Source organism: Oncorhynchus nerka, linkage group LG15 (assembly GCF_034236695.1).
Source record: "Oncorhynchus nerka isolate Pitt River linkage group LG15, Oner_Uvic_2.0, whole genome shotgun sequence".
NCBI classification, from domain to species: Eukaryota; Metazoa; Chordata; class Actinopteri; order Salmoniformes; family Salmonidae; genus Oncorhynchus; species Oncorhynchus nerka.
In genome coordinates this window covers 30134447-30146774 of record NC_088410.1, presented here as the reverse complement: position 1 = coordinate 30146774, position 12328 = coordinate 30134447, and the positions used below count along the sequence as shown (strand labels likewise).

General features: G+C 45.0%; 2 protein-coding genes across 4 annotated transcripts; both read left to right on the top strand.

The window, feature by feature from the left end:
* LOC115142420 (NACHT, LRR and PYD domains-containing protein 12-like) lies at positions 1-6615 on the top strand. The gene is made up of 10 exons (XM_029681857.2): positions 1-109; positions 952-996; positions 1160-2869; positions 3062-3409; positions 3597-3764; positions 3874-4044; positions 4351-4521; positions 4724-4897; positions 4984-5157; positions 5423-6615. Coding segments are annotated over exons 1-10 (2976 nt in total). The 5' UTR covers positions 1-107; the 3' UTR covers positions 5436-6615.
* LOC115142421 (elongation factor 1-alpha, somatic form-like) lies at positions 6567-12069 on the top strand. Of its 3 annotated transcripts, none has more exons than XM_029681858.2 (8): positions 6567-6656; positions 7986-8131; positions 8429-8608; positions 8977-9273; positions 9535-9685; positions 10053-10309; positions 10794-11028; positions 11359-12069. In XM_029681858.2, the coding sequence occupies exons 2-8, from the start codon at positions 7988-7990 to the stop codon at positions 11481-11483; spliced, it is 1389 nt and encodes a 462-aa protein (XP_029537718.1). In that variant the 5' UTR covers positions 6567-6656; positions 7986-7987; the 3' UTR covers positions 11484-12069. The 3 variants fall into 3 exon arrangements, with proteins under 3 accessions (XP_029537718.1, XP_029537719.1, XP_029537721.1); XM_029681859.2 differs by having other exon boundaries at positions 6569-6656; positions 7949-8131; XM_029681861.2 differs by lacking the exon at positions 6567-6656 and adding an exon at positions 6661-6749.
* Positions 12070-12328: the final 259 nt, after the last annotated feature.

The following is a 12328-nucleotide window of genomic DNA, read 5'->3' as shown; positions in this document are numbered from 1 at the left end:
CATAACAGCGATGGCTGCTTCTGTACTGCTTCGCATTTGAGCTATCTGAAAAACATGAATTTATCGAGACGAATTGGTCAAATTGAATAAGACGGAGAAAAGCAAGCATGTAAGCATATAACTGTGGAATTGCATTAGTTCGGTGGTTGTTTGTAATTTACAGCACATAAAAGTGGAATGTGATGAATGCTGCTAGCCTGTACATTATCGTAGCCATTTACTGTAGCTTTTAGGTATGGAGTTGAGTTTAGTCCTCTAGCCCAGACTGATTCCTAATAGGACCTGTAGTTAAGCTAAAGCGGATTCGGTGTTTTGTCAGCTATTTAGCTATACCAGCTAGTTAGCTACACAGGCCACCTCGATAATGATACCGCCCCTAAAGTTAGCAAATGATTTGACCAGTCTCTAAACTTGACTAACGCAGTGGCCTTGTGGTTAGTGTCCCCCCTGAGATTGGAAGGTTGTGAGTTCAATCCCTGGCCGAGTCATACCAAAGACTGTAAAAATGGGACATGATGCACCTCTGCTTGGCACTCAGCGCATGTCACGGAGTACAAGGAGTGTAATGTTAACACCAACACATACCCAGGTTACCAATGAGAAGCTGAGGTGGAAATCTTAGCTTGAATAGTTTGTGGCTTAACATGTTCATGAATCATTTCCCAAATGAGAGGCAGTGCAATTTAGGGAGTATTGGCAGTACAGCACTTTGAGATATCAGCTGATGTACGAAGGGCTATATAAATAAATTTGATTTGATTTGATCACTGATGTAGTGTACCAATATTGCTAATCACAATATTCTGTGTGTATTACAAGTCAATGGTTGGTTGGTAGTGGGACTAGCTAGCCTGACTCACTGCATTCTACACAGATTCTGTCTCTTGAGAAATTGGAGGGACACAAACGTTGGTAGTAACAGACCCCCCCCCCCCCCCCCTCTGAATCCAGGAAAATGTTTTGCCCTGGGAAAGAAAACCGATTGACTGAACAAAGGTAAGATAATCACATTCACCACACAGTAAGAACAGAGGACCAGCTCAGAATGAGTCTATTGAAAATGAATGTCATTTTGAATCCACAGTAGGGCATGTTCATTGAAGCGTTAGTATTTTATATTGCACGTAGAAAATACGATTTTTATTTGCCAATTTGACAGGAAAGTCTCTGCCTCCCATGTGGGAAAACTCCGCAATAAGTTAAAAGCCATCCTGAAGAAAAAGTACCAAAGTCCACCAGGGGGAGAAACTGAGCATCCATTTTATATACATTGTGATCTCCAGTATCCACCTGGTGAAAGTAGCAAGGAGAACCAACATGAGTACATTCTATCTGAGCCAGGCTACAGGAAAAGACATCAAGGAACATGTTCATTCCGAAACTCAGAAGTCGATGAGCCTATCAGAACAGCTCTGACAAAGGGCGTCTCTGGGATTGGCAAAACTAGCCAGGTGCGGATGATGATTCTTAACTGGGCAGAGGGAAAAGGAAACCAGGAAGTTCAACTAATATTTCCCCTTCCTTTCCGAGAGCTGAACTTGCTGAAGGAGAGACTGAGTCTGATTGAACTTCTTTACGAGTTTTTCCCAGAATTGAAAGAACCTGGAATTTGCAACTTGGAGAACTGCAGAGTTGGGTTCTTCTTTGACGGGCTGGATGAATTCCGTCGTCCTCTCGACTTCAAGAACAGCCTGATTGTGACCAATGTCACCGAGGTTTCCTCTGTGCCGACACTGCTGACAAACCTCATTAACGGTAATCTCCTTCCCTCCGCCGCTCACATATGGATTACATCCAGACCTGCGGCAGTCAGTCGCATCCCTCTTCAGTACATTGACAGAGTGTCAGAAATCGAAGGCTTCACCGACTCCCAGAAAGAGGAGTTCTTCAGGAGAGCAATCAATGACGAGAACCAGGCCAAAGCAGTTATCACCTACTTGAAGAACTCGAAGGGCCTCTACAACTTGTGCCAGATACCTTTTATCTGTTCAATCTCAGCGTCAATCCTCGAGAAACAGACATATGTACCCGACAAAACATGCGAACCTGTCGCACTAACTCCATTATTTAACGACCTACTCATCCTGTTACAAATGGCGAACCACAATGTAAAGATAGTTAACGAATTGGGGGAACTAGCCTTGAAGCAGTTGGTGAAAGGCAACACGGTTTTCTACGAGGAAGACCTACGAGAGTGCAACATTGATGCCCGAGTGGCAGCTGTGTACGCAAAAGGGAACATACCCATCTTCAGGGAGGATATTGGGCTGCACCAACAAAAGATCTACTACTTTGGGCATACCACCATTCAGGAGTTCTTTGGCGCATTGCGGTTTCTTCAATCTGTTGACGTCCAAGACGAAAACCGGGCTGTCAACCAGAAAACCCAGTTCGAGAGAACTCTCAGGTTTTTTAGAGATGCCACCCAACTCAAGAGCGCGGTGGACATGACTTTGCGGAGCAAGACCGGACACATGGACCTCTTCCTTCGCTTCCTCCTCGGCATTGCGCAGAACTTTAACCAGATGTTCTCCGAGGCTGGCTTCACCTCGTCTACTACCCTTCCGGAAATGTTAGTGTACATCAAGGAGAAGGTCTTGGAGAATCCTGCTTCGCCGAGGACCCTCAACCTGCTGAACTGCCTGAGGGAACTGAAAGACTACTCTCTAGACAACGATAGTGTGCACTTTCTCAAGACGGGAATCCCCCCAGATGCCAAATATCCACCTTCACATTGGTCCGACCTGGCCACTCTCTTAGTGGCATCGGAGTCTGGGCCGATAGACATGCTTGGGTTGGAAGTAGAGAACAGAGGAGACGAGGAACTTCTGAGGATGCTGCCAGTGATCAAAGCTTCCCAGACAGCCACGTAAGTACTTGGTCATTTAACAAGACCAGCTATTACATATCTATATGACATGTCGGTAATGCACAAGATAATTGTCATCAAAATTATGTAATTCAAGATTGTTGGGCTCGTCTTACAGTTTTGTTGGTTCAAGTGGCTACTAGTATGACGTCTAATGTGCTTCTTGATTCCATAAACCCTCCTTCCCACTAGACTGTCGTATCACAACCTGACTGAGAAATCCTGTGAATGTCTGGGCTCGGCGCTTACCTCAAAGGTGTCCAATCTGAAAACTCTGGACCTGAGTTTCAACACGCTGAAGGACTGCGGAGTGCAGCTGTTGGCGGCCGGCCTGGCCAAGCCACATTGCCGACTGGAGAGACTGAAACTGTCCGGCTGCAGGGTGAAACAGAATGGCTTTGCAGCTCTGGCCAAAGCTCTCAAATCCAACCCCTCGCACCTGCGAGAGCTGGATCTGAGTGGCAACGAACCGGAAGAATCGGGGGTGTTTCATCTCGTTGACGGACTCAAGGTTGTTAAGTGCGAACTGCAGATCCTGAAGTGAGTATCGAGTAAATGTCCACGGAACCTGTTGTGTTCTGATTTTGTCTTGGCTTGCTTTACCCCCACTTGTAACATCATTTAATTAAATTCTCCTTCGTGTTAATATTGTGGCTGGATGAAAATGAAATTCCCTTCTGTAAGGAAATAGTTGTTGTCTTCAAAAAAATGTTGTAATCTTCGTTAGGCTCTCAAACTGCAAGCTGGGCCTGGAGCTGAGTCGCGCTCTGGCGGTGTTGCTGATAGACAACCCCAGACACCTGCGAGAGCTGGACGTCAGCATGAACGACCTGGGAGACCGGGGGGTGAAGCTGCTCATGGACACACTGAAGTCAACCCAGATATACAAACTGGAGTGAGTACTGCCTGGAGTATTGTAGTACACTTACACATTCCACCTCACTGATTCTAAAGTGGAATGTTCCCTGTAGTAAATGTACCATACATTCTCCCTCCACCACCAGGTTGTACTGTTGTCAGCTCACTGAGAAATGCTGTGAGAACATGTTTGGATGTCTGGTGAACATCCCCAGTCTGAGGGAGCTCAACATGAGCAACAATAACCTGAAGGACGAGGGGGTCAAGATGCTCTGCAACGCCTTCAGACTGCCCGCCTGTCAACTGGAGAAACTCAAGTAAGCTAGCTAGCTCGCAGAGAGATGTGCCCAATCCCGTGTACACCCCTATGAAAACAAGTTAGACAATTCTGGCAATTCAAAAACAAATCAGTCATTTTGGCCCGCTGGCTGCCAGTTTGCTTTGCCTGCCATATGAGATGAATAGTACATTCAAACTTGTCCCGTTTTGTTTAGGAAATGTGTATTTTTTGCTGTCTTATCTTATTCCAAACTCCTTGGATACCACACATACATATTGAAGAATAAAATATTTGAATAATGAAAAATTGAATTGACATTGACAAGTGTTGCCCTCCTCTCCAGTCTGGCGAGCTGTGGCTTCACGTCTGGAGGCTGTCGATGTCTGGTTGGAGGGTTCAGTTTCAGCCCCACCTTCCTCAAACAGCTGGATATCAGCAGGAACCACCTGGGCCACTCAGATGTCGCGTTTTTTATGTTCCTCAAAACTATACGCTTTTCACTGGAGACCCTACGGTGAGCACTGCGATTAGACTGTGCAATTGTAGAAGGCCTAACTGTTCACCATTGATTAGTTTAGTTGATAGATATATTTTTACATTGAAATGGCATCAACAGGCACATCATGTGTGATTTAGTGACAGTATACTCAAATCAAATGACAGACTAATGTTGTGCGTATTTGTTGAACCCCACCACCACACACACACACACCTAGACTGAGTGACTGTAAGATGACAGAGCTATGCTGTCCAGAGCTGGTCGAAGCTCTCCGCTCCAGTCTCACCGTCCTGAAAGAGCTGGATCTATCTGGAAACGAACTGGGAGACAGCGGTGTAAAAACACTCTGCATGGGACTGACCTCAACAACCTGTAAACTGGAGAGACTGTTGTAAGTACCATGTTAACAGAGTTAATACTTAGAAGCATATTCACAAAAAATGCATTGTTGAGTAAGGTGAATGTTGCCCCCCCCAGTCTGAGATGCTGTGGGATCACAGTAAAGGGCTGCTCCTCCCTAGCCGTAGCCCTGAAGTCCAGCCACTCCAGCATCACAGAACTAGGCCTGATGGGAAATGACACGGGAGAAGAAGGACTGAGAATTCTCTCTGACATCAGGGACAACCCACGCTACAATCTACAGACTCTAGAGTAAGTACTGATGCCATCAAAGCTCAGAAAAGTTACTTGTTAATGTTACCATAGAAACAGTGCAAAATGTGGGACAGGAGATTTTTATTTGTTTCGCGAACTTGAAAGATATTCTCTAGATAGACTCAATATATGCTGCCCTCTTGCTTTAGCTTTCTTGAGAAATGTTACCAATCGGGTTTTTATCTACGTAGTCATAATTTGTAGGCCTACATTAGTGCAATGTAATCATTAGTCCATTTGTTAATCTTATTCTTCTTTCCAGAATAAACGATTGAGTGGCCTTGCTCGCTGGATGGAGGTGGTTCTTGGCTCGACCTCTTCCCAAATCTGGAGTGAAGTTACTGAACGAGGAACACTCTGGAGTGAAGATATGAAACGATTGGCTGACAAGTCTCGACACACTAGCTCAACAGTAAGCACTTGACGTGCTTTGGATCAACGGGACTGGTTCACTGACTGTTGACCATTTTTAAAGTGCCTTTCAGTATCCTGGCTGCTCACACTTGAACAGAAGACCACAGAGTATTTACCTAGAACCAGATAGTCAGGCTGAAATGACACACACACACTGTTACTAACTCCGTTCCTCTGGTCTTGCTACAATATCAACTCATTTAACCTTTGCAGAAGCCTTTACAGTATGTTTTGCACATCAGTATGTACACTAGTATGTATAGACTTTGTAACAGGCGCCTCTGCTCCTCAGACGCACATGACCGGCCTCTTGACAACGTCTTAGCCAACTACGGTACCGAACAGCTAGCAGTTTGGTGGAGTGAGGTTACGTTATCGCGTCTCTGAGGGAGAAGGATGATGCAACGTTTTCTTTTTAACACCGGTACAGTCCCTTGTTAGCACAGTCTTTTTGTTTTTACATTTTTATTTGATAGTGCTTTTTCTTAATTAAGATAACCAAACGTTTCGGAAAATGTGTGCAGTAGTACAACTCTTGGTTTATTTATTATTGTTGCGTACAATGTACATTTTACCCAAATATACCTAGCTACTTCTATTGGTCATGATGGTTTAAAAAAAAAAAAAAAAAAAGGTCCTAATGGGAGGTTTAACTTCAGAAGCTTTCCAACTTTGGTCATATGTTTCAGGTCTGGTCTCCAGATCTGTTTGAGCCTACTGCAACAGTCTGGTTGACACCGTATTTCATGTTAAACAAGTGCCTTTAGAGTAGTGTGATTGTGAGGGACACACTTCTCTACTATTTGTCTCCTCTGCTGGTATGTACAGTATGTCTGTGTGTCTCATGTTCAAATTGTTACAATGTTACACATTGATGGTTTGGGCTGATTCTTTGATTGTTATGGTACATCACCACCTAGTGGTGAAAAATACGAATTTCTCCTGGGGGGGGTTAAACTAATGACGTATGTGAAGCCAATAGCGCCAGAACCCACTACTGGGTCCCTAATAATAAACCAGACAGCATCTTTTGCTACACGATCACTGGCCGAATTATTACGAGCGCATCTACACAAACCCAGGTATGATACCATTTTAGCTAACAACAAGATAAAGTATTAACCAACCATGGTCTGCATTTTTCAACGTGTGCTGTGAAAGGACGGTCGGACGAGGTAGGTGTAACGCTGGATGTCATGGTGTTATGCAAGGCAGTCGGTTTGGATGTATTGCACACTGTCTCCATGTGGAATTTACAATAACAACGCGGCTGACACTATTAGCAGAATAATAAGGGGTTGCTCTCGGAAGGTAATATGGCGCAGTGTAATACCGGGTATCGGTATGAACCGGTGCTGAAGCCTATGTGTTTGGATAACGCGAACTAGTTACCAAGCCAGCAAGATGCACGATAGTGGCGTCAATATTCGCAAAACTACGGCAGCAGTCCTGTAATAGCCCACCCATTACTGTCCCGTAATGTCTTTCATTGCTTCATAGGAGCTAATAAACGTGTTATATGATGGCCACAATACCATTATTTTGTCAAGTTTTTTTGTCAACTACACAATATAAATGTTCCTTATGCGTTTACATGGTATTTCTTTGATATCTTGTTAATAGCCATGTTATGTAATAAATTAAACTTTGTTTCAGTGTCAATTGTAGCAGGTGTTTAGGGGAGTATATGAGGATGGAGGGGTTACCTAGGTAAAATTGGGAGTCGTTGCAAATGGCACCTTATTCCCTATAGGCTATAGTGTACTCTTCCCTGTATAGAGCCCAGTGCACTAAATATGGAACAGGGTGCCATTTGGAATGTAACCTGGGTGTATATTGATTGGTTGACTGGCCCATTGTTTCTGTGACTTCCTCTTGAAATATTAAACGTCCCAAATACTGTTTGCACCCAACCACCAGTCTCCAGTGTCATCATGAACATGGTTGAGTCGGCTTTGAGAACCAGGGAGGAAAATAACAGCTGTGTTGTTGAGGAAATAGCTGCTTTTCATTCACCTGTTCTTTCATTCTGATGACTTCACTCTCAAAATGGTGGCAAAGCCACTCAGTGAAACTGTATACACATTGTCAGGGAAGGGAATGGAGAGATCTTACGGTTCTGAATGGTTCTGATGACTGCAATTATGATGTGTGAGGGAAGAGAGGTGTTTGTGTGATGCAATAATCTGCCAACTGTTGTGAGCTTTCTTCGTTGCTTAGCAGCCTTATAAACTAAACAAAGCATTGCATAGGGATTACTGGACTCGGTCACTAGTATTAATCAATTTCACAAATATTTGTCTCCTTAACACCTCCTAAAATGTAATACATTTTGCTCGGTTAATGACATTGTAATTCCTAATAACTTGGCCAGCTTGGTTGACCCCTCTTGCCACTTCCTGAGCGAACAGCTATGGGCAAGGAGAAGCTTCACATCAACATCGTGGTGATCGGCCATGTGGACTCAGGCAAGTCGACCACCACAGGCCACCTCATCTACAAGTGTGGGGGCATCGACAAGAGGACCATTGAGAAGTTTGAGAAGGAGGCCGCTGAGGTATGGAGGTGGCCAGACACAAGTGACTTAACTCTCTGTGCTGGGAAAGTATTTAAGGTCTAGCCTGTTGTTATACATGATCGATATGTTAGAGACTATTGTCAAACTTTACACCAAGCTCGGTATTTCAGGGATATGGTATGATTCTACTTTGAATCCATACCATTGAACTGAGTATTGACTTATTTACCTCTCGATATCTCTCTCGATTTTGTTCCAACATAACAAAGACAAAAGAGACAAACAAACTGCACAGACGTTTGCCATTGATTTGGTCTCTCTTTGGCCTGTCTTTAGATGGGGAAGGGCTCGTTCAAGTACGCCTGGGTGCTGGACAAGCTGAAGGCAGAGAGGGAGCGAGGCATCACCATCGACATCTCCCTGTGGAAGTTTGAGACCAGCAGGTACTACGTCACCATCATCGACGCCCCGGGACACAGGGACTTCATCAAGAACATGATCACTGGCACCTCTCAGGTATGGGCTGCAGACACTACCGTATCCAGCTGTCACTAAACATGGACCCTGACTGAATGTTTAGCCAAGGGCCTCTTCTTATTTGGTACGTATGGGCCCCAAAACGGGAAGAAGGAAGAACATGAAACATATTAAACATGTCTTCTATACTATTAGAAAACAACACCTTTGAGCAGGATTACATTGGCTACTCTGAAAATCAAACGGTTATTCTGGGAATCCATAAACGGCACCATATTTTAAGATTACATTTACTAAAACAAGAAATAAGAATAAGAAATTGCTTCTTTTTTCATGTAACACTTTCTGCTTTCAAACTGCTTTCAAATGCACACAAAATGAAACGTCATGGTTGCTCCCTGCCACAGGCGGACTGTGCTGTGCTCATCGTGGCGGCGGGCGTGGGCGAGTTCGAGGCGGGCATCTCCAAGAATGGGCAAACCCGCGAGCACGCCCTTCTGGCCTACACCCTAGGGGTCAAGCAGCTGATCGTAGGGGTCAACAAGATGGACTCCACCGAGCCCAACTACAGCCAGAAACGCTACGAGGAGATTGTGAAGGAAGTCAGCACCTATATTAAGAAGATTGGTTACAACCCGGATACGGTGGCCTTCGTTCCCATCTCCGGCTGGAATGGGGACAATATGCTGGAGGCTAGCCCTAACGTTAGTAGTCTTCTTTCTATACTTATCCTTATCTTTTTCCAAGGCAGGAGGACACTTTACATTCTTAGGACGCAACCTTATTACACAATAGGGTTGCAGATGCAGTCGTGCACACCTCCACTGAATTACACTGCCCGATTAGTGTAACTGCAGTTGTATGAAAAGGGGTTAGTTTGTACAAGGTGTCTTATTACATATTACTTATGCAGGCCACAACGCTTAAGTTACGCTTGTTCCTAATGTTTGGTCTGGTCCCTGTAGATGACATGGTTCAAAGGGTGGAAGATCACTCGTAAGGACGGCAACGCCTCTGGGACCACCCTGCTGGAGGCCCTGGACGCCATCCAGCCGCCCTCCCGCCCCACTGACAAACCCCTCCGCCTGCCCCTACAGGACGTCTACAAGATAGGAGGTGAGGCCCTGGGAGGCATTCAAACCCACCACTGGTGCTATGCCAGTGGCTTTAGGGGTCAATTCCATTTCAATTGTTGCTTTTCAGCTCTTACATACATTTGATTTTTGATGTTATACCTGGCACTCAGGCTGGGATTCAATCCGAGCTGCGTTCGATCCGCGATCTAGCACGCTCAACATTTAACTGGAATTTACAATTAAGCTGACATCTGCAGCATTTACCTTGGAATGCGATCTCTGCGGAGGTGGTAACATTGCAATTAAATGCTACAATTTCTACAAGTGCGATCGGATTCAATCCTGGCTTCATAGAGACTTGAAAGATTGTCTCAAAGGTTTCATGCCTCTCACCTCCCTCCTCCCAGGTATTGGTACGGTCCCTGTGGGGCGGGTGGAGACGGGCGTGATCAAGCCAGGCATGGTGGTGACTTTTGCCCCCGTCAATGTGACCACGGAGGTCAAGTCAGTGGAGATGCACCACGAGGCGCTGACTGAGGCCATGCCCGGAGACAACGTGGGCTTTAACGTCAAGAACGTGTCGGTAAAAGACATACGGCGAGGGAACGTGGCTGGAGACAGTAAGAACGACCCGCCGATGGAGGTGGCCAGCTTCACTGCACAGGTCTGGATAGGAGAGTTCACTGTGGAGAACATTGTGTGTCTGGATAGGAGAGTTCGCTGTGGAGAACATTGTGTGTCTGGATAGGAGAGTTCGCTGTGGAGAACATTGTGTGTCTGGATAGGAGAGTTCGCTGTGGAGAACATTGTGTGTCTGGATAGGAGAGTTCGCTGTGGAGAACATTGTGTGTCTGGATAGGAGAGTTCGCTGTGGAGAACATTGTGTGTCTGGATAGGAGAGTTCGCTGTGGAGAACATTGTGTGTCTGGATAGGAGAGTTCGCTGTGGAGAACATTGTGTGTCTGGATAGGAGAGTTCGCTGTGGAGAACATTGTGTGTCTGGACTGAAACGAGTCATTACGAGACACCATTCCTGTTTTTGTCCAATTCACACATCACTTACTACCCCGTTTAGAAAGGAAACAAATAGCATAGAGTTACATAGAAGAGAAATGACATGTGTGTGTGTCTCCTCCCTACTCCCTCAGGTCATCATCCTGAACCACCCAGGTCAGATCAGTGCCGGCTACGCCCCCGTGCTGGACTGCCACACGGCCCACATCGCCTGTAAGTTCGCTGAGCTGAAGGAGAAGATTGACCGGCGCTCGGGCAAGAAGCTGGAGGACAACCCCAAGGCCCTGAAGTCTGGCGACGCAGCCATCGTTGCCATGGTCCCCGGGAAGCCCATGTGTGTGGAGAGCTTCTCCGAGTACCCACCACTTGGTAGGTGGTGTGTGTGTGTGTCTGCCCTCAACCCAGATCCCTATTGGGGGGACAGATGACGTGTACTGTGCATCTTTATTGTCATATAGATATTACAGAACTGGCTCTGTTCATCAGATAAGAAGTTATCTCCATCCTTCATCAGTCTTGGTGCTTCTTGTCTAGAACTAATCACATGTTCCATTTAGTATTTTCAAAGTGCTACAGTTGATCACAAATCAACTATAGCGTTGTATCATGTGCTATAAAGCCTGTAATAGACTGAAATGTGTTTATAATAAAGTCATTTGAAATATGACTCGCATTCGATCATTCTCTCCATCCTCGCAGGGCGCTTTGCGGTGCGTGACATGCGTCAGACGGTGGCGGTGGGCGTGATCAAGGCGGTGGAGAAGAAGGCTCCGTCCACGGGCAAGGTCACCAAGTCGGCCCAGAAGGCCCAGAAGGTCAAATGAACGTTGTGTTGGGCTCGCGACGTTAGCGTCCGCCACCGTAAAAACATCACCCCCCTCCTAAACACCATAGTCAAAGTCTGGTCCATGCTCACGATGCATCGCAAGAGCAGACGGAGGAAAACAATGTCATGGTATATTCATTAAGGAAGTGTTCTGTTTTATATATATATATATATGTTTTGGACTGCTTGTTTGACTGTTTGTGGTTAGGATACACTATCTGAGTAGAAGACCATTTAAATAACTCTTCTAGATGTGTGCTTTTGTACTCAGTTAAACGTCAAAAATGGTATTGATAGTGTTGGTTTGCATTAAACTAGCTGCTAGTTAATGTTAGTAAAAATGTACAAACATTTTTAAGTCGATAAAATGTTGAAATGGTGTTGTGTTTTCCTATGGCTGCTTGCATGTTCCCAATGCACTTTAAGAAATATATCAGATACTAACACATTATAGCACTTTGCTCGGCTTAAAAGCTCCCTTGCACTGTTCAAACCTTGTCGACACTGTTCCCTCGACACCTTATTGTATGCAACCTGTGAGCTTGATCTATATCAAAAGACATTAAAAAAAAGGTTCAAACTTAGCAACATGTGCATCATTTTTCCACAGTCATTTAAATATGGGTTGACAGTTGAAAAATGAAAAGAATCGTCTTCAGGGTAATAAATGGATGTCAACACGCAGCGACAGAACAGAACATACACCACGATGGCCATAGTCTAACAGAACGTGTCTGTAAATATGTCACAAACACACTTGAATTTCCTTCTTCTTTTTTTTTTTATTGATGTAGGAGAATAGAAGTTTCTTTAATATCTTTCATGACATTACAGGTTTGATGG

Excerpts from the sequence above, each read along its gene's own strand:
- LOC115142420 (XM_029681857.2), top strand. Across the intron at positions 2,870-3,061 it reads AAAGCTTCCCAGACAGCCAC|ACTGTCGTATCACAACCTGA; the intron begins GTAAGTACTTGG and ends CCTTCCCACTAG. Across the intron at positions 3,765-3,873 it reads ACCCAGATATACAAACTGGA|GTTGTACTGTTGTCAGCTCA; the intron begins GTGAGTACTGCC and ends CTCCACCACCAG.
- LOC115142421 (XM_029681858.2), top strand. The coding sequence starts at position 7,988 with ATGGGCAAGGAGAAGCTTCACATCAACATCGTGGTGATCGGCCATGTG. Across the intron at positions 8,609-8,976 it reads TGATCACTGGCACCTCTCAG|GCGGACTGTGCTGTGCTCAT; the intron begins GTATGGGCTGCA and ends TCCCTGCCACAG. Across the intron at positions 10,310-10,793 it reads TGGCCAGCTTCACTGCACAG|GTCATCATCCTGAACCACCC; the intron begins GTCTGGATAGGA and ends CTACTCCCTCAG.